Genomic DNA, 25828 nt, shown 5'->3' with positions numbered 1-25828 from the left:
CTCCTCCTCCTCCTCCTCCTCTTCTTTCAAGGACGCGGAAAACCAGTTTTCCTTTTCAATCCCTGCAGGTTCCTGATGGTCACCGCAGGTTTATCATCTAAATTATTAATCTACATAAAATCAGCCTTCATCATCCTCCTTAAGTCCAGAAGTTTACATACACTAAAACCTGGAGGCTTTGAACCGTTTGGGAATTCCCAGCTGATGACGTCATGGGTTTGAAAGCTTGTGATTGGTTAGTTTACTATGTGAGTTAAATGGAGGAACACCTGAAACTCTCACCTGTTTCTACTGAATCGATCATTTAATGGACCATAAATTGTCCCAATAATTGTTGTGATAAATGATAATATTGTTATATTAATATTGATCATATTAATCTGATAACATCACAGTGATTTAAGTTATTCCTCTAAGAGACTTTAACTTTAATTATGAAATTGATCGATTGATTGATTAAAACACTCAATTGGAAAATATTTTAAATATACAAAATAAACAACTAAAAGCTATAAATAAAAACTAAACACAACAGAAACCAGAAATAAAATGGATTATGATGTTTGAACTGATTCTCTCCACTTTTAAAAAATAAATGTAAACATGTTTGTAGTTGGAAATGTAAAGTTTGTTTTTGTGACGTCAGAGCTGCAGGTTTAAATGTTTCTAATTACTTTACTCAAATTAAACCTGATAACTTAAAACTACAGAAGATCATAAACTGAATCTGTCCGCAGATACATAAATAAAAACCCTGCAGAAAAACATAAAGCAGGTTCGGCAGGTTGCATTGTGGGAAATGTAGGAGCTCAGGTCTCTTCAGCTTTTAACCATTTCCTCTGATCTTATTTTCAAACGATGAAAATTCTGCATCCAAACATTTTTTCCAGTTATTATTGTTAATGTGAGGAAACTCCTAACATTTACCTGCATATCAAAATATTTCATATCTGCACATTAAAAATCGCTCAACAGGCTCAGTTCATTTGTTTGAAGCCATTTTTAATTTTAATGCTGGAGAAGAAATCTGTTTGCTCAGAATTTAATTATTTTTGGTTCTTGACTGAAATATAAAACAGTTGCAAAAAAAAATTATTTTCAGAAAGATTTTTATTTTGGTTCTAAAGAGACAAATGAAGGTAAAAAGGAGAAACGCTTAAAATCAGGTTTTAGGTCAATTAAATAGATTCTCATCAGTTTGTGCTCTAATAAAGGTCCATCAGCGCCGTCAGAACCGTGTCAGAACTGGGTCAGAACCGGGTCAGAACCGTGTCAGAACTGGGTCAGAACCGGGTCAGAACCGTGTCAGAACCGTGTCAGAACTGGGTCAGAACCGGGTCAGAAACGTGTCAGAACCGTGTCAGAACTGGGTTAGAACCGGGTCAGCCAGCGGAGGGGCGTTCCCCGGCTCAGACCGCCTTCTCGTTGCTTGTGGCGCTCTGGCCGGCGCCGGCGGCGTTGGTACCGGTTGGCACGCTGTACTTGGTGAGGACGGACTTGAACTGCTGCAGCGTGGCGTCGGTCCGGACCCCGGTCGGGTCGAAATGGGTCCGGCTCACCCTGAAGCCGGCCTCCGTCAGGTACTGCAGGAACTTGTTCAACCTGCGAAGGCAGAGCAGCAGAACCGTTGAGACGGGCCGGACCGGGTCGGGTTCTGGTGCGATCCGCCGGCCCGGGACTCACTTGGGCATGTTCATGCTGCGGATGCTGTGCCGGTGGATGCTGTAGTAGAACGGCGGATGATCCAGAGACGCATCAGGCTTCAGCTTCTTCACAACGTTCCCACAATCCTCCACGCTTTTCCTTTTCCCTGCAGGAAAACACAAACCTGTTGCTGCGGCTCATTTACATCTACATTATTACTAGTAGATTATTATTATCTTACATAACTCAGATTATGAGGAATTTATAGATGCACATTGGCAAAGACTTGATAATTATTTTGATGCTGTATTTTTTTACAACTGTCATTATAAATAGTTTTTTTCTTATTTTGTGTCTGTAGAGTTTCTTGTCTTTTTATTATAGTTTGTAATAATTTTATTTAGGTAGTATGGTTCTTTAACAGTATATTGAACAGGCATATGAATATCTTAACATGGTTTTATTACAAATTTCTGATAATTATTGTAAGTAATATATTTCATTAAACTGAGGAAAGGCCTCGGATTAAATCAGTGTTCAGAAGAGAAATGCGACGCTCATTATTTGTTCTGGTTCTGGTTCCTCCTGTCCCACTCATTACTTGTTTTAAAAAACCTGCTTCAAATAAATAAAATGAAATATGTTAAGTATAATTTACAGGAATTTAACATGACTGTACATGATTACAAATTGGTAAAGTAATCTAAGTATTAAACTGTTGTACGACTGAACCTGTTCAACTTAAACAGGCTTAAGAATCACAGCATCGATGAAACGGCTTGTTACTTAACTAAGGTTAACTAGAGTTAACTAGAGTTAACTAGAGTTAAATAAAGAAATGTGCAACTGGAAAGAACTGGATATCTCAACTAAGATCAAAGCAGAATGTAAAAATAGATTCTAAATGAAAAGATTTGAAACTTTTCTAGATGAAAGAGCTCTACGTGTTGGAGGACTGCAGATCTTCAGAGTAAATCTGAGCCATCAGTTCAGTCGAGTCATGAAAAGTTGATGCATTCTGCAGTAAGAGACACATTGACTCGAGTCAGAGGACAATGCTGGATTGTGAGAAGGAGTCAGATTGTTTCAAGTTGTTTCGTTTGCAGAAAACCAAAGTTCAGCTCAGCAGATTCACAGAAACAGAATCGCCTCGTTTGAAGTTGCTGCTGCAGATTTTGCTGAACTTTTCTGTTCAAGCTGAGGGAACATGAAGCGAAAGACAAAAACACTGGAGCTGGTTTTCACTTCAGTGGAGACAGACAGACGGAAACAATGAGCAAAGTGAGCACAAGCTTTTACTTGAGCCAGTTTTTTATGATTGAGCATTTAAATATAAAGATGTTTGAGTTCTTATAAAACATAAAGGAAAAACTTTTTAACATCTTATAAACTTGTGTTGAACCGCTGCAGTTTTTCATTTTTGTCTCCACTTGGTAGCTGATTTCAGACCAAATTACTTTACATTTATATTTATTTCATTATTTTATATTTTTATTTGTTGCACAAAATATAGTTTGGGATTTTGTTTATATATAAATATTTTGTATTCTGGTGACTGTTTATAAAGGAAAGAAACACATTAATTTGGCCAAATAAAAAAATAAAAAGCAGAAAATGTGGAAAATCATCTGTCATTTTGTTAGAAAAATTTTTTTAAATATGATATTTTGGACAATAAAACCATCCAGACTGTAGAGGTATTTTAAATAGAAGGTCAATCCTGTACAGATATTCATCAGGCAGGAGGATGTTGTGACTTATTCACAGTTATGTGTTAGAAACATTATTTACATGATTATTATTATCATTCACTGAATGATAATAATCATTTAGTTTGGTTGTCCAAACTAAAACAATTAAAACTGAACAATTAATGTCCAACAGTCTGAGTTATGATTGTAGAAGTTTTCACTAAGTAACAGGATCAATAAAGTGTTTTGGTAAAAACTTTTAGTTTGCAGGAAAACATTTTGCTGTAAATTCTCTCACACTGCCCTCTACAGGACAAACAGAAGCATGACGTTTAGGTCACAGCTGCTGTTTTCTGTGCAGACGGAGCTAAAAGCAGAGAAACTGACCAGCCTGATCTCCATCCTCTCCGCTCTGCAGCGTCTTGATGACGACTCCACACTCCACTGCAGCACAAACACAACATTTAGCGTTTTATGCTGCAGGTGCAGCAGGCGGCATTAGAGCGGAGGCGGTTACCCTGGTTACTGAGCGCTGATGACCCGTGCACCAGAGACTTGAGCGTGGTGCACTCGGACTCGCAGATGAGCGTTTTGACGAGCGGCTGGACGTCGTCCATGCTGTGCTGCACGGCGGCAGACAGCATCCTCCTCAGGAAGCCGGTGTTGAACAGAGGGCCGGCCCTGCAAACACAGCCGCTAACCCGGGTTATACTTAGACATAAGCTTTCAGTTTTAATTTATGGTCCCTGATTTTTACCACAGAGGTCCCAGCTGCACCGCTGTCTTCCCAGGCAGACTTCCATGACAGTGGCAGGGAACAGTGTCTACAAGACAAGAATTTAGCCTGTAGGTAAAAAGTAGTTTCCTCCTAATGCAGCAAAAACTGTGTTAAAGTAAAATAAATTAGGCGCCACATGACAATGTGCTAATAAAGTTTCACTAAACTAAAGTATTCCAAGAAGTTAGGTTAAGATGAAGCAAAATTAGAAACAAAAAACTGAGCTTAAAAAAAGCTAAGCTACACAAAGCTAAGTGAAGTTAAAGTGAAGCTAACTTAAACTCTGCTATGGTAATGCTAATCACTGAGCTAAGCTATGATACTCTAGATGCTAATAAAAGAAACTAAACAACACAAAAATCAAACAAATCAAGTCAACATAATAATAATATAAGTTGAGATTAATTAAAATAAGTTTCCCTAAAATGGAGCAAGTTAAAACAAGCTAGCAGGCACAGCTTGTGCTTTGGTTGTTAGCTGACCCCCGTTAGAGAAAAGGAGGGACAAATGTTTGTGCCACTAAATAAATGAGAAATTATGTATTTTGCATACAGTGTGACTGATGTCATTTCTCCATTAGCATAGATCTGTAAGCTTAGATTCTAAAATAAGATAGATTATAACAGGCTAACATAATCTAAACTAATCAGAGTAAATTTAGCTGAACTGAATAAGTCAAGCTAACTTATACTAAGCAAACTAAATATATTTCACTAACAGCAGATTAGGAGGAAAAATGTATTTTATACATATAAATATTAATTTAACATCAACAACATTTTTCCAACAGCAGCTACTTCTCGTTTTCTGCACAATTATATCCAACTCCTTTTTGAGTGAAATGAGATAAAACAATAATTTTCTACTTAGAGCAACAGACGAAGCTGCATGGTTTCATTTTTCTGATTTATGGTGTGAAGTAGCGAATCGTTCCCAGTTTGAACGCAGCTCACCGTCCACCATGTTGCCCAGTTTCAGGAACACTCTCTCCTCACACCACTGGCAGTGGACCAGTTTGCGGAGTTTCTTGGCCGACTCGTCTGCTTGAGTCGGGCCCCTGAGGACCCTCACCACCACCAGCACAAAGTGCTCCAAAGCCACGGCCAGCAGAACCTCGATGCCTTTGTTGCAGCGCGCCGCCGCCCTGCAGGACGTCACAGGAACATCTCACTAAACGGCTTCATTAAAAACAGTCAATTAAAAAAATGACTCAGATTAATCACACTGCAGCGCTGTCACTAATCACTATGCCTAATTTGGTAAGCTGGAAATATAAATATGCACGCAGCGGAGCAAGACCTTCCTGTCGCACTCCGACCAATCAAAATTCAATTATCTGATTTTACAGCAGAAAACAGGTAAAGTCTCCCAGAACAGCAGCGAAGGGAAACTTATTCCACGACTCAAGCAAGCAGTAGCCACTCAGAGAAGAGACGTCATTCTGCCGCCCCTTCCTGATGCCGCCCTGGGACACTGCCCATACAGCCCATATCAAAAACCGCCAAAATGTTTTATTGACTTAAACACATCTAAAGATTCTTGGTTTTCCAGGTTTTCATATTCAGGAAGGTTTAAAGGCAGCCATTTTGTTTTAAACGTTAAATTAGAAACTCTCCATTTATTTCCTGCGGAACTTGAGCGATGAGGCGAAAGTCGCTTGTCCTCATCCAGACGAGCGACTGGCCAAATTTGTGCATGTGAAATTGTGAGCTAGAACATTAACATGAACATGTGGGCTAGAAAAGCAACACAACACCAGGAAGATTAAAAATGTTAAACTTTTGTTGCTGTCTGCTGCCACGGAAACCTGATCTTTCGCTGTTCGTCGATCCATAACGGCTGCTGTGAACTTGGTAGCCAACTGAGAGGCTTAATCTGAGTTATGCGCTGAAACGCTCAGGTTAATCTGCGTTAGCGTTGACAGCCTACCTGGCTACCGTGGCTACCACCATGCGGGCTGCCAGCTCTTTGTAGTACTCGGTGCGTACGATGTGGCAGCCGTAGTGGCGCAGCGTGACGTTGGGCGACTTGGCGTAGAGCGAGCCCGTGTCCGTGGACGTCACTGAGATGATGCCGAGGTTCCGGACGTTTCTGAAGGCAGCATCCAGGTAGTTCACGGCCGTGCCGAAAGGATCCAGGTGGCTGGAAGGTTAAAGGTCAAAGCATTTTACGACTGACATCAGACGCTTCAGGATGGGTTTAAAGGTCAACCTACATGTAGTCAAACGGCCGCAGATGCATCATGACATTAGCGTCCATCTTGGCGACCTCCACCGTGGCGACGGGGGCCGTCTCCGGCTCGCAGCCGGCCCTGTCGGGGCCCCGCGGCCCTCGAGAGCCGCCATCGGCCCGGATGTTGTTCAGCTCGCAGTTCTCTCTGATCATTTTGACGCAGGTGTCGCTGATGTCTGTAATCGTCACTCTGACGGTGCTGCGGAGGTGTTTGGCCCACTGGAGGCCCATGATGCCTGAGGAGCAGCAGAACCCACTCAGTTACTCCTCCGTACTCCGACCCAAAGTTCATTTACTCCAGAACCTTACGCCTCGTTCCACTGAGCAGTTCACTGTTTTACAGTCCAGTGTATTAAAGGGGCAGTAGCTTTTGTTTTTCAGGCCCTTTAGCAACAATGTTGCTTTAGTTTTTTATAAAAATGCTATTTGACTTAAAATAATTTTGACTTCCTGATTTAATGTCTTGAAATTGGGCCTCTGTCTCTTTAAGAAGCTCCTGTTCTTTCTGAAACTCTGCCTTCAGAAAGTCATCATATAGTTTTCCTCTCCACTGTCGCTGCATGCATGCTCTGGAAGACGGATTGTTAAAGTCAAGGACTCACAGCTGCTGATTGTCTGGCGCCCCCTGCTGGTCCAGGAGGAGTGAATGCTGCTAGTTAACGACTCGATGCTCTGCCGGGTTTCCCTGGAAACGTTTTAAACTAATTTGAATAATAAACCGACATTAATGCACTGGTGTGTGAATGGATTGAAATGAGGTTTTTTATAAAGTGCCTCCAGACATTTGTTGTGAAACGGCGCTTATAGAAATAAATGAAATTGAGCTGAACAGTCTGACTTAAACTCTCTAAAGTGGCTGAATTAAATAAGTTCTGGAAAACAGAAAGAGTCGCCGTTCCTCCAAAGTAAAAGACTTATTCCCAGTTATCACAAACAGCTGATGCTGCCAGTTTTCAGGTACTTTTTCCAGCTAAGCTCAGTTTGGTTTGGATGATAAATTTTCCTTTAATAAATAAAATAATCATTTGAAAACAGTTTTTGATTTACTCTGATTATCAAACCAAAAACAGGAAATCTTTCTCACAGATCTCAAAGATTGATTAATGATTAATTCTTCACATGCAGACAGTTTGCTGGACATTAAACTGAATCCTCTTTATCAAGCTGCGGTCTGCAGGCGCCCCCTATTGGTCCGCTAGGTACTGCATGTATTTGTTGTGTTTAAAAGTAATAAAACATGCCGCCCCTTCCTGATGGTTAAGTGGTTAAGCTTAAGTGGTTTAAGACCGGCTCACTCAAAGGAAAAGCTGAAGATATCAGTGGGAAGAAAAACACCAGAAATAATTAGATGAACAGAGGATTCATGGCTGCAGGAATAATCTTCAGTTTCTCAGAATGAATCGCAGAAGTTTTGGTTCCATTACGACAGCAGGTCTATCCTCACCATGAAGTCATTCCTTCAATAAGGCGTTAAGTAAACAACAGTTTCAGTTCAGGTTGTAAAGATTTTGCTATTGTGGGGCATTTGTACGTTCGGTGGTGTGTGAGTGTTTGTTAAATGTGTTAATCCATCAGAGTCTTCTATTCTCAGTTCAGTTTCATCTCGTCTCACCTGTGGCTCCAAAAGCATCCAGACACTCCAGCGGGTTCCTCTCCTCGGCCAGAACCGCGAGCGAACAGAACACCAGCTGCCTGCGACACAAACACGCAGCGTCAGCTTCCGTCGACGGTTTTCACTCAGAAACAGACGGGACGCCTCGTCTCCACCTGTTGGGCTTCATCTTCCGGTTGAAGTACGTGTCGCTCTTCAGCGGGGTGCTGTGGTTCGGCAGCAGCTGGACGTTGGTCCCCAGTTCCTTCAGGATCTCGTAGGCCTGACCCGAAGGCGCTGTGGATGAGAAACGGGATGGTGAGCAGAGCGTCAGCCTCCGTTAGCCTCGCTGTGACGGCGGCGCTCACTGGGCTCTTCCGTCTGAGCGTCGGAGCCGCCGGGGTAGCTGGCCTCCGTCTCTCCCTTGTTGAAGTGGCGCTTCAGGTGGCTGACCATGTCCGTCTTGCGGGCGATGGTGACCGAACACACCACGCAGTGGAAGTGGGCCATGTGTCGACCCGACACCTGGAGGACGGACAGAACCGAGTCCGCTTCAGGAACTTCTCAAAGTTTTAATTTAAGTTGTGTTTCTCTGCAGCAGACACATAGATCGCTGTGTCATCAGCGTACAGAATCACTTTTCTCTTAAAGTTTGTCATGACACAGATAAAAAACATGCTCCTGTTTACTGGGCAGGTTTTATTTAACCTTCAATCTGCTGACAGTTTTCATTCTCTGCCTGGTCCAGTTTGTTTAGGTCAGATGTTCCTAACCAAACTGGATCAGAACTTCCTGAAACCCTTTGCTCCAATCTGAAGGCCGAAGAACCTGAAGAGCTGAACTGGAAATATCTTGTTTAATTGGATGTTTATCCAATAATTTAGCAGCAAAATGTTTTTTGAATGGAAAATGTTGCTTATTTTGATTATTAAAATTAAATTAATTCCAATTGATTAATACACACCCTGCAATTAATATGATTAAAAATGAAAACGGCGTCCCAGCGCCAGTTTAAATGATTCTATTGCTGATGATGAGTGGAGGGAAACGCCTCACCTGATCTCCGCTCAGGCTGGGTTTGGGGTTCCTGCAGGCCAGGTGGCAGATGCACATCCTGCTTCCTGCAGGGAGACGGAGGTCAAAGGTCAGCATCAGGCTGAAGCCGCCGGGCTGCGTCTCTCTGCTGTCCTACCTTTAAACTCCACATAGACCTTCCAGTGGAGGTTCTGCAGGTGCCGGCGCAGCTTGTGGCTGTAGCAGGCTTTAAACTTCTCCTCAGGACACAGAGGGCAGGACTTCCGCCCTGCTGGAGGACAGAAATGGACAAACCATCCGGATTCAGCTGAGAAAGTTATTCTTCATCCGCATTTTATAAAATATGTTTAGATTTGAAGAAATTAGCATCATTAAAGGGGCAGTGTCATGTAAAATTGAGTTTTTTCAGGTTTCCATCATGTCAGAAAGTTTTTCCCTCAGCAGAAACAAACCTGGAGTTTTATTTTAGAATAGAATAGAATAGAATTCAACTTTATTGTCATTGCACTGTCACAAGTACAAGCAACGAGATGTAGTTTGCATCTATCCAGAAGTGCTCTACGAGATATAAATATTTATTTACAGATGTACAAGACTATGTATGTATGGACTATAAGGGGTTATAGCAAGAGATATAGATATTGTGTATAAATATAAATATGGGAGCTATATGCACAGATTATACAGAATATACAGAATATACAAGAATGTTAGGGAATGGATTATAGATAAATAATGGCAGATAAAATTTACAGGTTGTATGTGTGTGTGAAGAAAACAGTCCGTGATGTGTGTGTGTGTGTGTGAGGATAGTCCATGTGTTATTGTTGTATGAGAGGATAGGGGAGTACAGTCCTTATAGTTTATGTTTTATGTCAGGAGGCGTTCAAAAGCGTGACAGCTGTGGGAAAGAAGCTGTTCCGGTGCCTGGTGGTTCTGGTCCGTAGGCTTCTGTAACGCCTCCCAGAGGGCAGGAGGGAAAAGAGTGTGTGTGCTGGGTGAGTGGAGTCCTTTGTGATTTTCCCGGCCCTTTTCAAACAACGTTTCCTGTAGATGTCCTTGATGGCAGGGAGCGGTGCCCCGGCGATATACTGGGCAGTTTTCACCACCCTCTGCAGCGCCTGCCGGTCGGAGACAGAGCAGTTCCCGTACCAAGCTGTAATATAGTTGGTGAGGATGCTCTCAATGGTGCAGCGGTAGAAGTTCGTGAGGATCTCTGAGGACAGGTGGTTCTTCCTCAGGGTCCTCATGAAGAAGAGGCGCTGATGCGCCTTCTTAATGAGTTTGGAGCAGCTGGTCGTCCAAGTCAGGTCCTCGGAGATGTGGACTCCCAGGAACTTAAAGGTGTCCACACGCTCCACCACTGTCCCCTTAATGTGGATGGGTGGATGTGGGTCAGCGTTCCTCCTGAAGTCCACGATAAGCTCCTTGGTCTTCTCGGTGTTCAGCTGCAGGTTGTTTTTGTCGCACCACTCAGCCAGACGGTCTACCTCCTCCCTGTAAGCGGCCTCGTCATTATCTCTGATGAGGCCGATCACCGTGGTGTCGTCTGCGAACTTGATGATGGCGTTAGAGCCATGGACAGGTCTGCAGTCGTAGGTGAAGAGGGAGTAGAGGAAGGGACTCATCACACAGCCTTGTGGCACTCCGGTGTTTATGATGATGGTGGATGAGAAGTGGTTGTCCAGCCGGACATGTTGAGGTCGACTGGTCAGGAAGTCGAGCAACCAGTTACACATGAGTGAACTGATGCCGAGGTCTGTGAGTTTGGTAATGAGTTGTGATGGGATGACAGTGTTGAATGCTGAACTAAAATCTAAGAACAGCAGTCTGGCGTAAGTGTTCTTACTGTCCAGGTGAGAAAGGACAGAGTGCAGCGCTATAGAGACTGCATCCTCTGTGCTCCTGTTCTGCCTGTATGCAAATTGGTAGGGGTCTAGTGTGGGGGGGAGACAGGATCTGAGGGGTGCTAGGACCAGCCGCTCCAAGCACTTGGTAATGATGGGGGTAAGGGCTACCGGGCGGTAGTCATTGAGTCTGGTTGGGTTGGGATTCTTGGGGATTGGGACGATGGAGGTAGACTTGAAGCAGGTCGGTACCACAGCGCGGGCCAGGGACAGGTTGAAGATGTCCGTCAGCACTCCTGCCAGCTCCCCAGAGCACGTTCTGAGGACACGTCCAGGTATGCCATCAGGACCCGCAGCCTTATGGGATTTAATCCTGCTCAGAGCCGCTCCTACGTCAGTGGGGAGGAAAGTCAGTGGCTGTTGGCCTGGGGTGGTAGCTGCTTTGGTTGCAGTTGTGGTATTCCCTCTCTCAAAACGAGCATAGAAGTTGTTAAGTTCGTTGAGGAAGGAGACATCAGTAGAAGCGGGGTGGTATTGGGGTTCTTGTAGTCTGTGAGAATCTGAAGGCCTTGCCACATACGTCGGGGGTTGGCGTTAGAAAAATGATCCTCCACCTTCCTTTTGTAGTGGTGTTTGGCCTTCTTGATTCCCTTCTTCAGCTCAGCCCTGGCTGCACTGTAAGTCTGTGCATCCCCTGACCTGAAGGCGATGTTGCGGGCCTTCAGCAGGAGACGAACGTCTCCGTTCATCCAGGGTTTCTGGTTGGGGTACATGGTAATGCGTTTGCAGGTGGTGACACGTTCTATGGTGGTGGAAATATGGTTCAGTACAGATGAGGCGTACTGATCCAAGTCTGTATGGTGGAAAATAGTCCAATCTGTATTCCTGAACCGGTCCTGGAGCACAGCGTCTGAGCCCTCTGGCCACACCTTTACTGTCCTCACGGTAGGTTTCACACGTTGGATGAGTGGTAAGTACCGAGGTGTGAGGAACAGGGAGAGATGGTCTGATTGTCCGATGTTGGGGAGGGGTGTCACATTTTAGGCTCCAGCCAGATTGGAGTAGACATGGTCCAGGGTCTTGTCTCCTCTGGTGTGGCAGGAGACATTCTTTATTTCTTATTCTTTTATGCATGTTTCAGAAATCCTTTGATCTCCATGGCAACCATTCAGCTGTGCTAAAGGCCAGGGTGGACGTAGCCCCGCCTTCGAGGCAAAGCTCCTCCCCCACTCAGACCTTCAGACTAGCTAGCAGCAAATAGCAAACAGCTGATGGAACTGCTGAGCTCATTATAAGAGACAGAGGCCAATTTCAAGGCGTTAAATCAGGAAATAACATTTCTTTTAAGTCATATTTGATACATATAGCATTTTCATAAAAACTGAAGGTAACATAGTGACTTGATTTGCCAAGTGCCTGGAAAACACATAACGCTGCCCCTTTAATTCTTGAGTTAAAGCCTGAACATGATTATTTTAGCATCATTTTCTCTATTAAACCCCTTTTATGATTCTTATGTAACTTTAATCAACTTCTAATATTTTATCCACATCCAAATGTTTTTTTCCTCCATAGAGAATAAAAAGAAGAAAGGCAGAGAAATTCCTGAGGACCTGAACTCACCACCATTAAGGTCCACCAGCGTCTCCAGTCCTTCCAGTTTGGTCTGGATGGAGATGTGTCTGTCTGCAGGCAGGAGGAAACCCCAACACTCCGTTATGTCCTGCGTCTGCAGCGTTCCCAGCCGGTTGGTGAAACCAGACGGTTGGCTGACTTACCGGAGGTCGTGGTTGAAGGTTTGGAGTCGCTGTCAGCAGCAGCGTCGCTCCGCTCTGCAGCGGGGGCCGCGCCGGCAGAGTCTTCCTCTCCGGTGTCTTCATCACCTTCACTCCCAGATGGGAGAAATTAAAATAAAAAATAAAAATAGAAATACCAGGTCATCATATTTTAAAAATAAAACCTGAATGAGAGACTCTCAGCTGATTGGACCTGTTAAATGTTAAATGTTGAGAATTTTATCATGATCTGGAACGATGACATCTAACGGTTTATGGTTTGAAACTGAACAATAAGAGGAAAGCAGAGATGAACAACCCCCCTCCCACACCTGTTGCAGCTAAATAAAGTTAGTAAATACAATAAAAACGGTTGTTTATATTTTAGAATTGTAATAATTAATGTACAACTTTGTTTTTTTGTGTTTTAATATCAGAATTTCATGCCAACCAGCGATCTGGATTAAACTAGGAAAACACAGATTTATTTTTCTAGCATCAGTCCCTCCAGTTCTGTTTATGTCAAGTTTTTGTGCGTAAACTGGAAAAGGTGCGCACTTTTCTGCGCAGCGGCTCTGCGGTCCTGCAGCGCAGCTCCGTGGTGAGGCTGCCTCGCATTAAATATTCATAATAATAATAATGATGACAATAATAATGATAATACTATTTGATTTGATCCTGGGAAACCGCTTCACTGACGCCTGCAGCTGCAGATCCGCTGCTGGCCGTCCGGCTCTGCGCCTCCAGCCTCCTGTTGTTGTTGACTGTTTAGGCCCAGTGGCGGAGCTCCGCGCTGAGGCCCTCGTCCCGCTCCGCACTTAAAAACTCAGATTCCTTCCAAATTCACCACGCAGCAAAAACAGCGTCTAACGCATTCATTTAAAGCGCGCTTTTCTCCGCAAAATGAGCGCACAAACGATAAAATGGCGCGGTTTTACTCACGTTTGATGCCTCCGTCCTCCTGGTGCTGCTGAGAAGCGTCCGCCTCTTTCAGCTCCGCCATTTCCAGCTGCAGCAGCAACCAGGAAGTGCTCTGACGTACGGAGTTACGTACGTAAACTGCGTAACTCCGAAGCGGAGTCCGCTGCAGAACGTAAATAAAGACTTTCTGCCTCAAACTTACTTCCTAAATCAGTAAAGTAAATGTGATGAAAGCCGAAATTACAGTAGAGATATTATCTTGAAATTAACTTTATCAGGTAAGGCTTTATTTTAAAAAAGAGGCGTTTCATTATTCAAGCGGAGCATCAACAGCGCGGGCTTTTAAAGTGACCGTTAGTTAACGCGAAATGTTAAGGCGCCAAATTCAATTCAAAATTCCAGAAAATTTATGAGACTTAAAACTAAGATCTGAGAATACAGACATGAGAACAGCTCTGTGGAAAATTCGGCTTCATTACATTAAATGTCAGCACAAATAAGAAAGGAGAAGGACAAGCAAGTACAAAGACCCGGCAGAAAGCTACGTTTACACTCGACGTGATGACGTAAGACGCACATCCCCAGCAAAACAAACAGGATTTACTGCTCATGTCAGTTGTCTTACTTTACTCTCATAAATAAATTAATATCATAAAATAAAACGTGATAAAAACAAGTTTTGTATAACAGTTGAATATCGAAACAGTTAAATTCTGACAACTTATAAAATTTGTTGTTTTATAAAATACATACTCATAAATGTGTATGTGTGTATGTATTCATAAAATGTACATTTTTGCAATGTGAGCCAGATGTGGTAAAGTCCATAAAAAGTGTAGCATTTTTTAAGTTATAGATGTATTTATTTTCTAAAAATAGCCTTTTGACTTTTGACCGTCACAGCACTTTCTTTTAGTTCTCCTTTTTTATTTGGGCTGGAGCTCAACACTGCTGTGGCGATTACGACAATAAAATACAAGGACTAAACTCTTGGATTAGTTTGTTTTGTTTTTCCATCTTTGTTTCATAAACTGTAATAGTCAAAACATCCACGGACCAGCCGCCATGTTGGAGCTCTGGAAACAATCCGACCAGAACAGGAAGCCAGAAAACCTGCTGGCCCAAAGTTTCGTTTCAGCGCTGAAGTTTCAATCCCGGGAAAATGAAACTTAAGGTTCGCCTGACTGAAGCGACGTCGCTCTTCTCTATAAACTTGCTCTATAACCTTCGCTCGTCATCGCGTGACGTCATCCCTACAATAAACCTCCGTGCGATCATTCTGCAGCTGCGCCTCTTACAGACCGCCGGAGAAAAACCTCCAGAAGAGACAAAAACCTCCAGAAGAGACAAAAACCTCCAGAAGAGACAAAAACCTCCAGAAGAGACAAAAACCTCCAGATCTACAGAGAAAACAGCTGGAAGATGAGGTGAGTGATGAAGTTAATGACCATAACCTCACATTTTCACCAATAATTCCTATTTTTGTGTTTATATTACTCCGAGATATATAAATTCCTTATCGTTTCAGATGGAGAAACGATAAGGAAACATTCATTTTAATTACTTTAATTTATTATTGTTATTTTTTACCAAAGCTAAATAAATGTGACGGTACCTATGCTATCCCGATTGGCAACTTGAATTTTAAGATAACTAATTTAATAATACTATAAAGTTACCTTTAAGGCGCACAGGCCCGCTACATATGAGGCACGAGACAATTCCACTCAGTCCAATCAGTTTATTATTTCAATTTTCTAGTCAGAAATATATTAGTTTAAAATCACTCACACATTAAAATGACATTTACGGCTCAACTCGAAGCTGGCAGGGACCTACAAAGGAAACACAGCAAACCAAATAAAAGAAAATCGTGCACCAAACCAAAGAAAATACCACCACCCAGAAAGTCCACCACCGACACCACGAGCTGGCCGTTCCTGTCAACAAAAGAAAAGACATTCAAATTACATACATTTCTTGGTTATACAGTTCAGTCCTCACAAATCAAGCAATAGCAGTCCAAGTTAGGAGTCCGTCCTGAGACGAACCGCCGCGCCACAGCAAACGCCAGCCAGAGCGGCACCAGAGGGATCAGAACGAGCTGGTCATAAACCAGCCTGAATCAGCCACACTGGACGAGAGTCAAAAGCCAGCTTACGCCGACCAGGACAGCGGGTATGAAGCCGACAACCAGGGCGACGGGCAGGCCGCCGTCAGCCGACGACGAATAACCAGGTCACAGGCGGACGGACCGTCAACCAGGGACAACAGAGTACGGGCAAGCAGCCGGCCAAGGACAAACAGCAGCGTCTATCAAACATACATGTCAAAAATAGAATCTGGAAGCATACGTAAAATGAGCTTTCGCTTACCACTGAGCTTGATGCGTTATGCCTCTGGCAGGGAGAAGAAGCAGTCAGCTGGTACAAGTCACCTAGATATTACAAGTAAAGCTGAGCTAAAGCTAAACTTACAGATATTAAAGGTGTGAGAAGCTTCTTACCAGAAGAAGGCTTGAACAGCAATTAATGACTTAAGCGCGTCAGTCGTATAGCGCCAGTGAACAGTGAAGTCTGAACCGGAAGGAGAACGTGTTGTCTACCAGGTGAGGGAGGGCCCTTTATATGCAGGCAGCGCTACAACCAATTAAAGTCAGGCACTTGTGTGGTGCGTTCAGGGCCCACAGGGCATACTGCCACATTCCACCCCCCCAAACTGCATCGACGTCCCGACGATGATCCAACTTAACACCAAGGTCGAAATACCGCAGACATGGTACTGGATGAAGGCGTTTCTCTTACTGCTGGCCTTGGAAGATGATGGAGATTATGATGCTGGCCAGCAGTTGATCGTACAGATTTACGCACCGACACCCCGCTGGGACCAGACTCTGCAGCTGGTACAACTGGTAATGAGGTAGGTTGATTTGTGGCCACGCTAGGAGCCACAGCAGATCCTGAAGCCCTAGGAACCGCATCAGAAACCACAGCAGCAGGTGGTGCAGATGTTACTTGCTCCTCAGGCCATGGCCTCAAGAACAAATCACCCTCAAATGACAGCTCACCATCTGAAATGGAATAATGTTCAGGAGATGCAACTTCAACAGAAACTGGAATAGGTGCATCAGCACCAATTAAAACCTTCAGCAAAGAGCGATGTACCCTTCTTACCCTGGTCTGGTCATGAACTGGTGCCACTGAATACACTACCCCACCCTCTCTTGGGACTTGAACAACTATGTGTTTCACTGAACTCCACAAATCCTGAGTTTTCTGACGACCTTTACTCCCCAGATTTCGGATCAACACAAGCTGGCCCTCCTTAAGAGGAGCTTCTCTGATGTTTTTATCATGATTAGCTTTTCTGCGTCCTGCAGAAGTCCTCAGTTTTTCTCTAGCACCCTCAAATGCTATTTGCAGGCGGGTCTGATGTTCTTTGACCCACTCATGAACAGTTCCAGCAACTGGATTTTGAACTCTTCCCAACAAGAAATCAACTGGAAGACGTGGTTCTTGACCAAATATCAGGAAAAATGGTGACTCACCAGTTGATTGATGAGGAGTGGTGTTATATGCATAAAGCAACTGGGGCAAACAAACAGTCCAGTTTCGTTTCCGGGACGTGGGCAAAGTTCTCAACAGGTTGTGAAGCGTCCTGTTAAAACGTTCACATTGACCGTTACCAGCTGGATGGTAAGGCGTGGTACGAGATTTAATGATACCGTATAGACTGCAAAGCTGTTGGATCAAATTGCTTTCAAAGCTGCGGCCCTGGTCTGAATGGATGCGTGCTGGTACTCCAAATTTTGCAAACCATTCCGTGACCAGGACCTGCGCTACAGTGGAAGCGCGCTGATCCCTGGTTGGGACAGCCAAGGTATACTTGGAAAAAACATCGGTCATTACCAGTACATTCTCTAGCCCAGATGGAGTTGGCTCTAACAAAGTAAAATCCATTGCCAGAATTTCATTTGGTTTCGATGCAAGCAAATGGCCCAAGAAACCACGAGCAGGTGGCTGGCTATCTTTGGCAACCTGGCACCGCTCGCAGATTTTACACCAGTCTGCTACCTCTTGTGACATACCGGGCCAATAACAGCGAGACCGTAGCAACGCTAAAGTCCGATCCACTCCCTGGTGTCCATGTTCCTGATGGACCTGAGTCAGTACGTCCTTTATCAGGGCCTTTGGCAGGAGAAGTTGGTACACTGCCCCACCACCATCGGAACGAAACACCTGCCGATATATTAGGCCATCCAACTCAGTCAGGCGATCCCACTGGCTGAGCAATGCAAGAGCAGATTGTGAAAGCCCTTGCCGCTCAGTACGGTTTGGCCGCTCTTTTCTCTGCCAGAAGGAAAGAACCTCTTGAAGAGCTGGATCAGCCTGCTGGAGAACACGGAGATCACCAGGGTCAAAAGAGGGAAAGACAGTCACAGAAGACTGGAAGATCTGTATTTGCTCACTTTTCACAGCTTGCTGTAGTGGCTGAGGCACAAGAGTACCTGCACCCAAAGAAGTCACTTCCGGGGGAGCCGGCCAAGGCCGGCGAGACAAAGCATCAGCATTTTGATTGGACTTAGCAGGCCTGTATTTTAACTCAAAGTTAAAGGAAGCAAGCTGGGCTGCCCAGCGCTGCTCTACTGCTCCAAGCTTGGCCGAGTCCAAATGGCTCAGAGGATTGTTGTCTGTATAGACAATACACCTGTGGCCCAAAAGGTAATCTCTAAATTTTTCTGTCATTGCCCATTTCAGGCCCAACAGCTCCAATTTCATTGAGCTGTAATTTGACATATTTCGCTCGCTAGGTCTTAACCCACGGCTAGCAAAAGCAATGGGTCTTATCTTACCATCTTGCTCTTGTGACAAAACTGCTCCCAACCCACTGTGACTTGCGTCCACCTCTAAAATGAAAGGGAGGGAAAAATCTGCATAAGCAAGGACTGGAGTAGAAGTGAGCTTGGCTTTAAGAGCCTCAAAACTCTGCTGACACTCCTCCGTCCAGGCTCCAACAATACTCTGAGTAGCCTTCCTTTTAGGCCTTTTACTAGTTAGCTCTGCTGCTCTACGATGCAAGGGGGCAGCCATCTTAGCAAAACCTTCTACAAACCTACGGTAGTAGCTAGCGAATCCCAAAAAGGAACGCAACTCAGTGGCTGTGGTGGGCACAGGCCAATTTGCTACCACCTCGATTTTAGCAGGGTCAGTGGCCACTCCCTGGTCAGAAATTACATGACCCAGGTAGTGCACCTCCTTCTGGAAAAAGTGGCATTTGCTCAGTTTGGCTTTAAGGCCCTCCTTCTGCAGCCGTCCCAACACCACATCCAGCCTCTCAAGATGTTGCTGTATAGAGGATGAAAACACAACAATGTCATCTAAATACAGTAAAAGGGATTGGCATTGCTGGTCACCAAAAATGCGCTGCATTAAGCGTTGGAACGTGCTCGGGGCATTGCATAGGCCGAAAGGCATGCGATTCCACTCAAAAAGCCCGAAAGGTGTACAAAAAGCGGTTTTATGGCGATCACTTGCTGTGACAGGAACCTGATTATAACCACTAGCCAAGTCCATAGTGGAAAACCACTGGGCCCCTGTCAAAGCATCAAGGGACTCCTCAATGCGAGGGAGTGGAAAAGCATCCTTCCGTGTCTTGATGTTAAGTTGACGATAATCAACACAAAGCCTGATGCTGCCATCCTTTTTGCGCACAAGCACAATTGGTGATGCATAGGGGCTGGAGCTTTCCCTAATGACATTTGCTGCCAAAAGCTGATTTATGTGGTCCTTCACAAGTTCATACTCTGATGGAGGAATTCGACGGTAACGCTGCCGAACGGGAGCGTCATCAAGAAGGGGAATGTCATGACTGATCAGGTTAGTGCAACCCAAGTCCTGATCATTAGTGGCAAACACGGAAGTGTATTTACCCAAAAGTGCTCTCACCCGACCCTGATCCTCCGCAGGCAAAGATGATAAATCAATTGCCTCGATCCCATCTGCGGCAGGAGCAGCAGCTGTTTGGGAAGACACATTTACAAATAATGGGACTTCAGTTACGCCCGCTGGAAGACTCACCACACTAACACTATTTAAAGTTCCCACAGTGGTACGAGGGTAAAGCAACACATCAGTGTGGCCCACATTTACCACTGGAACATAAGCAGTGCCCCGGACAACCTGAACTAGCGCAGGGGATGCTAACAAACCAGCTGGTAAGCCAGATTCCGATGGTTCAAACAAGACAGTAGTGCCTGCGTATTTCTCACAGCAGGTGGTAGGCACAATCTTCATTACACCTCCTGGAATGCGGCAGGCCCTCCCACCACGCACCCTAACCTTACTAAGCTGCTTAGGAGTCTGCTGCATTTCAGCTGCATGACATTTCTGTAAAGCATTAACCAAGGGTTTGGGAGATGCCACAACCGGAGTCGTATTAAACAAAGCATGACCATGCTGTCCAAATAGCTCTTGGTAACACTTATTTATGACGTTCATCCCCAACACACCAGGAACAGAAGCTGAACCACTATCTGGAGGGTTTCTCACCACCAACACCCCACAGTGGGGCACCAACTTGCCACACAGTTCAATAGATACTTCCAAATAGCCGATGTAAGGAATAGGGAGACCATTGGCTGCTTTTAGCTGTAGCCAGTGGCAAGCTCTCAAACGCTCTTCGCCCCAGGGCTCAAAGAATTCAATAAAAAAGCTCTCTGTAATAGTGGACACCATTGAACCAGTGTCAACCAGGCACGGTACCTTTACCCCAGCCATGTCCACTTCAATGTGTGGGCAAGAAGCAATTAATTTAGGCGCATCTGCTGAATACAAACCATTAGTTGAGCCTATGAATGCCCCACCCGAGCTGTGGCTCTGCAACGCGGTGGGCGCTAGTTTTCCGGAAGCTGGCTTCCCTGACGTGACCCTGAGAGAGATTGCTGACGGAAGGCAACGCGGGGCCCCCCACACTCCCTAGCAATATGTCCGGGCTGTTGGCACCGTCGACATATAATAGGACCGCGACGTGGAGAGCGGCTATGCCCTTGTGCAGTTTGAAGGAGGGAAATGCTTTGAGTAAGCTGATTAAGTTGCTCCTGTTGCTGTTTTAAAAGCTCTTTTAACTCATTAACCTCTCTCTGAGTGGGGCCAACAATAGATGGTGCCCCACCACGCACAGCAAACTGAAAACTGGACGCTAAAGGCAGAGAATTACTCCTGCCTCGCATACTAGCTGGCAACCCCTCTAATTCCCACCTCATTGCCTCACCTCTGACATCAAGCAGTGTTGCTGCCGGTTTCAGACGAACATACTGTTTTAGCGCACGACTGAGCGCACCATCAAGGACATATTCTATGAACTGGTCACGCAGGAGAACTTCAGTATTAGGCATATCCCTAGGAGCCTGTGCTTTTACTTTCTCCATGAGGCTCAAAGCAAGGGAGAACTCTTGCAATGTTTCCCCTTCTAATTGCTTTCTGGAGAAAAAGGCCTCCTGTAATGCAACATGTGACTCATTACATCCATAGAGTTCCTCAAGGATAGAAATAATTTTAGCTGGATCCCCTCGTTCCTGACTAGAGCGATATTTGATTTCATCCCTAGCCTCTCCCTCTAAATGGTCGTACAAAAAGAAGGCCTGATCTGCTGCTGACAAATTTCGTGCCCGCATACACGCCTGTGCTTCCTCAACCCACTCGCTCGCACTAATCCCCATCCGTCCCCTAAACATAGGACACTTACGATCACGTGGGACAAACACTAACCTGTCTGTTACTTGGGCAGCAGGGAGTGCAGAAGCTGAAGATGGCCCAGCACTGGAGCTAGATGTGGAAGGCGAACGCTCTGCACGCAGCTTCTCATTGTCAGCCTTTAATTGAGCAATCAGGGTCTTCAATTCCAGTAGTTCTTCCTCCATTACTACAAATAACCAGCTCAAGAAAATAAATTAACCGCTGCTGTTTGTCCTTAGAACCAAAAAAATAAATAAAAACTACTGCTTGACCATTAAATAGCAAATACAATGAAGTAATGGAAAAGTCTCAGCCTCAAGATTGTAAAAAAAAGATCCTGCTCCCAGCGCCAAATGTGACGGTACCTATGCTATCCCGATTGGCAACTTGAATTTTAAGATAACTAATTTAATAATACTATAAAGTTACCTTTAAGGCGCACAGGCCCGCTACATATGAGGCACGAGACAATTCCACTCAGTCCAATCAGTTTATTATTTCAATTTTCTAGTCAGAAATATATTAGTTTAAAATCACTCACACATTAAAATGACATTTACGGCTCAACTCGAAGCTGGCAGGGACCTACAAAGGAAACACAGCAAACCAAATAAAAGAAAATCGTGCACCAAACCAAAGAAAATACCACCACCCGGAAAGTCCACCACCGACACCACGAGCTGGCCGTTCCTGTCAACAAAAGAAAAGACATTCAAATTACATACATTTCTTGGTTATACAGTTCAGTCCTCACAAATCAAGCAATAGCAGTCCAAGTTAGGAGTCCGTCCTGAGACGAACCGCCGCGCCACAGCAAACGCCAGCCAGAGCGGCACCAGAGGGATCAGAACGAGCTGGTCATAAACCAGCCTGAATCAGCCACACTGGACGAGAGTCAAAAGCCAGCTTACGCCGACCAGGACAGCGGGTATGAAGCCGACAACCAGGGCGACGGGCAGGCCGCCGTCAGCCGACGACGAATAACCAGGTCACAGGCGGACGGACCGTCAACCAGGGACAACAGAGTACGGGCAAGCAGCCGGCCAAGGACAAACAGCAGCGTCTATCAAACATACATGTCAAAAATAGAATCTGGAAGCATACGTAAAATGAGCTTTCGCTTACCACTGAGCTTGATGCGTTATGCCTCTGGCAGGGAGAAGAAGCAGTCAGCTGGTACAAGTCACCTAGATATTACAAGTAAAGCTGAGCTAAAGCTAAACTTACAGATATTAAAGGTGTGAGAAGCTTCTTACCAGAAGAAGGCTTGAACAGCAATTAATGACTTAAGCGCGTCAGTCGTATAGCGCCAGTGAACAGTGAAGTCTGAACCGGAAGGAGAACGTGTTGTCTACCAGGTGAGGGAGGGCCCTTTATATGCAGGCAGCGCTACAACCAATTAAAGTCAGGCACTTGTGTGGTGCGTTCAGGGCCCACAGGGCATACTGCCACATTTAGAAATACATTGTCTTAGAAGATTATAACCAAAACCATGTGATGCCAGGGGCGTAACTAAACAGTGCGAGGCCAGAGGTTTTATCAGGGGGTTTCTTTACTCTGTTTACACATAAACCTCCTTATGTTGGAAAATAGTTAATATATCTTCACAGAACAGCAGAGATGCCTACTGCAGGAAACTTTTAGATGTAGTCATTTATTTGTAGTTTAGTTATTGTGTAAAATAATAATATTTTAAAAAATTAGCGGAAAGCACGAACAATACTTGTTTAATTTTTAATTCACACTGTGTAGGGCTGTCTTTAACTTCATTAATATTTGTTTTTATGACTTTTATCAGTTCTCCTCAGAGTTTGCAGTCCAGACTGAAGGCCTTGGAGAGCCACTTCACCTGGGATCTGACCCCCAGCAGGGACAAACTGTCCCGTATCAGGGATAAGCTGGAGGACATCGGCACTGAGGAGGGGAACTTCTGGCTGGGTCACGCCTACAACCTGCTGGGCTTCATCCAGTACCAGCTGGGCTCCTCTGAAGACGCCCTGAACCTCTTCAACCGGGCCGCTGAGACCTTCCAGAGGCAGAAAAACGCTGATGAAGGTCCCTGGTTGATGGTGAACTTTGGGAATCTGGCCTGGCTGCACCATCACCTGGGAGAAGATGAGAAGAGTGAAGACTACCTGTCAAAGGTCGACGGTCTGATGAAGAAGAAGAAGGGAGATCTCTACCCAGAGGTTATAGCTGAAAAGGCCTGGACCCTGATGAAGTTTGATAAAGAGAAGGAGCAGCAGGCTTTAGAGCTCTTCCAGAGAGCCATCCGGATGCAGCCGGACACCGTGGAGTGGCGGAGCAGCCGTATGATCGGGCTGCTGAGCACCTTCAAGCACAGCTGGGTGGAACCAGAGCCTGACATCTGGGAGGACCTAAGGGTAGCCAGAGAAGAAGATCCAGAAAACTTGTACCTTGCTGCTGTGGACCTGAAACAACGAGCCAAGAGAGGCGAGCGAGTTAAAGAGGAAGCACAGGAGTTGTCCGAGAAGATTTTACTGAACCCTGTCAGCAGCCACAGTGGCATCAAACCGCTCCTGAGGATCTACAGACAAATTGAATCCTACGACGATGCGATCGACGTGGCAGAAAGGGCCCTGACGAAGGATCCAGATTCCCGGTATCTGAAGAGATGTGCCGCTCTTGTCTACAAATGGAAGATCGTTTTTTCCAGAGATGGTCGCCCAAGCCAAAGAACCTTTGACCGAGCAATCGGCTTGTTGGAGGATGTCATCTCTTGCTACCCTTCTTGTTTACCAAAGAAGTTGGACTTTGCAAGTGTGTGGGCCAAGTCCGGTCGTGGGCTGATGAAACCAGATCAGATCTACAAGGAGTTGCTGCAGAAATCTTTGGATCCTGCAGACCAACAGTGTGTTTACAACTACTACGCCAAGTACCTCCACTTTGACCGGCAGGAAAGGAACAGGTCGATTGAGTATCACATGAAGGCTGCAGCCATTAACCACGAGTCTTTCTCCCGGATGAACAGCATTCAGGCACTGGAAAAGATCCGAGACCGCGGACGGTCCAGAATGTGCCCAGAGATCCAAGAGTTTCTGGAAAACCTGGAAGGTGTCCAGACTGTGTGAAAGCCAGACTTTCAAAGATCAGATCCAATGATCCTTCTGACCGTCGGAATAATATTCTAGTTCTAACCCCTTAATCCCTGAATTTATATCTAATTGTGCATAAATTTAATTACTGGTGTTTTTGCTGTCAGATGGATGTGAAATTACTTAGATAACAAATTTTAACTTTGCACCTATGAGAGTAAATTTAGGTACGATGCTAATTAGATCTATGAGGAACTTAAGGAATGAAACAGATTGAACATTAACAGATTCAATAAGATCACAGGAAAACTGAACAATCAAGATTTTGAAAAATCAAAATATGTTTCTGAACAACTGTTGCTTTTTCATCAATAAACTATTTCAAATACAGCTAAATTCTCCAGTTCTGTTCCTGTTCAGCACCATGAGCTCCTACATGAACTTTGCGTCACAAATTGAATTTCAGCATATATTTTTGAACAATCATCCTGCAAGGTTTCCAATAGAGCCAAATTTTAAAAAAAATTAAATAACCCTTTACAGTACTGTCTTAGACGCTTTTATCCAATTTTACAGTAAAAAAACCCATGTTAGTATGTACTTATGAAAATAATTATTAATCTCTATAGAAATATTTGTTCTTGTAATCTAAAGTAATATTTTTAGTCAAAGTTGCATAATCGAAATACATGTACATAACTACATTTTTCTACAACTATAAAAAAAACCACACAGACTTCCAGTCTGTGTGTTTTGGGTTTTGCTGTCCATTCATGTACCAGTGCTACCAGTGTTGAACCCTTAGCCTTCCGCTCAGCTGTGCTGCCTGGGTTTTGGACTTTGTATACCTGGAATTTTCATTAAAATCATCATTTTCGCACACCAACCTGGGTCCTCAGTGTCTGCCTCACCACTGAGCATCTGTGCTCACAGCAGTGAGGCAAAAGCTACTCCTGGACAGGAGACTTAAAGGGGGTCTCCTGTCCACTTAAAGGGGCCCACTTACAGGGGCAGGAAACCCACTTACTTGAGCAGGAAACCCACTTACAGGGGCAGGAGACCCACTTACGGGGGCAGGAAACCCACTTACAAGGGCAGGAGACCCACTTACAGGGGCAGGAGACCCACTTACGGGGGCCAACTTACAGGGGCAGGAGATGCGGAGACAGCGGCAGCTGGAGGCGAAGAGGCTGGAGGCGGAGAGGCTGTAACCTCCAGTCAATGCTGCGGCATTGACTGGAGGTGTGGCGGGTGCAGGAGCTGGAGCAGGAGGGGGCCAGCCCCGGAGACACAGGAGCTGGGGCTGGAGGTGGTGCTGGTCCCAAAGATGATGGAGCTAATGTGGTGGAGCGGAAGTGCTGCTTAGGAGGCAGAGGGTCACCAGCCATTACGGCAAAGGCTCTCTGGCGTTCCCACTCTGCCTCTCGCTGCAGCTCCCCAACCCCAGGGACGGAAGTTGGGCGGACCAGTCCTCCAGCACCAGGAGTAACCTGATGGCGACCCCAAGGCGTCTGTACGTGAAACA

The 25828-nt window shown here is 45.0% G+C and overlaps 2 protein-coding genes and 1 long non-coding RNA gene across 7 annotated transcripts; 1 reads left to right on the top strand and 2 right to left on the bottom strand.

Annotated features, from left to right (window-relative positions):
* Positions 1–1092: 1092 nt before the first annotated feature.
* trmt1l (tRNA methyltransferase 1-like) lies at positions 1093–13673 on the bottom strand. Of its 3 annotated transcripts, XM_032572102.1 has the most exons (17): positions 13536–13673; positions 12597–12701; positions 12442–12504; positions 9129–9242; positions 8993–9057; positions 8305–8461; positions 8113–8233; positions 7958–8037; positions 6329–6581; positions 6043–6255; positions 5067–5257; positions 4093–4159; positions 3853–4016; positions 3723–3779; positions 1684–1810; positions 1382–1602; positions 1093–1260 (listed from the first exon to the last, which is right to left on the bottom strand). In XM_032572102.1, exons 1-16 carry the CDS (start codon positions 13594–13596, stop codon positions 1410–1412), a joined length of 2031 nt encoding a protein of 676 aa, XP_032427993.1. In that variant the 5' UTR covers positions 13597–13673; the 3' UTR covers positions 1093–1260; positions 1382–1409. The 3 variants fall into 3 exon arrangements, with proteins under 3 accessions (XP_032427993.1, XP_032427992.1, XP_032427994.1); XM_032572101.1 differs by having other exon boundaries at positions 1093–1602; XM_032572103.1 differs by having other exon boundaries at positions 1093–1602; positions 9129–9239.
* Positions 13674–14437: 764 nt separating this feature from the next.
* On the top strand, positions 14438–24693 carry LOC116725788 (interferon-induced protein with tetratricopeptide repeats 1-like). The gene is made up of 2 exons (XM_032572161.1): positions 14438–14941; positions 23046–24693. The coding sequence occupies exons 1-2, from the start codon at positions 14937–14939 to the stop codon at positions 24337–24339; spliced, it is 1299 nt and encodes a 432-aa protein (XP_032428052.1). The 5' UTR covers positions 14438–14936; the 3' UTR covers positions 24340–24693.
* LOC116725817 (uncharacterized) lies at positions 15241–22545 on the bottom strand. 3 transcript variants are annotated; one of them, XR_004340479.1, is made up of 4 exons: positions 22504–22545; positions 21789–22434; positions 21281–21434; positions 15241–15951 (listed from the first exon to the last, which is right to left on the bottom strand). It is a non-coding gene; the product is annotated as an uncharacterized LOC116725817 (long non-coding RNA). The 3 variants fall into 3 exon arrangements; XR_004340480.1 differs by having other exon boundaries at positions 21281–22310; positions 22373–22434; positions 22504–22531; XR_004340478.1 differs by having other exon boundaries at positions 21281–22434.
* Positions 24694–25828: the final 1135 nt, after the last annotated feature.

This window comes from Xiphophorus hellerii, chromosome 9, assembly GCF_003331165.1.
Source record: "Xiphophorus hellerii strain 12219 chromosome 9, Xiphophorus_hellerii-4.1, whole genome shotgun sequence".
In the NCBI taxonomy this organism is placed as follows: Eukaryota; Metazoa; Chordata; class Actinopteri; order Cyprinodontiformes; family Poeciliidae; genus Xiphophorus; species Xiphophorus hellerii.
This window is presented reverse-complemented; position numbering and strand designations above follow the sequence as displayed.

Excerpts from the sequence above, each read along its gene's own strand:
- trmt1l (XM_032572101.1), bottom strand. The coding sequence starts at position 13,596 with ATGGCGGAGCTGAAAGAGGCGGACGCTTCTCAGCAGCACCAGGAGGAC. Across the intron at positions 8,234-8,304 it reads CGCTCAGACGGAAGAGCCCA|CGCCTTCGGGTCAGGCCTAC; the intron begins GTGAGCGCCGCC and ends TCTCATCCACAG. Across the intron at positions 5,258-6,042 it reads GTGGTAGCCACGGTAGCCAG|GGCGGCGGCGCGCTGCAACA; the intron begins GTAGGCTGTCAA and ends GACGTCCTGCAG.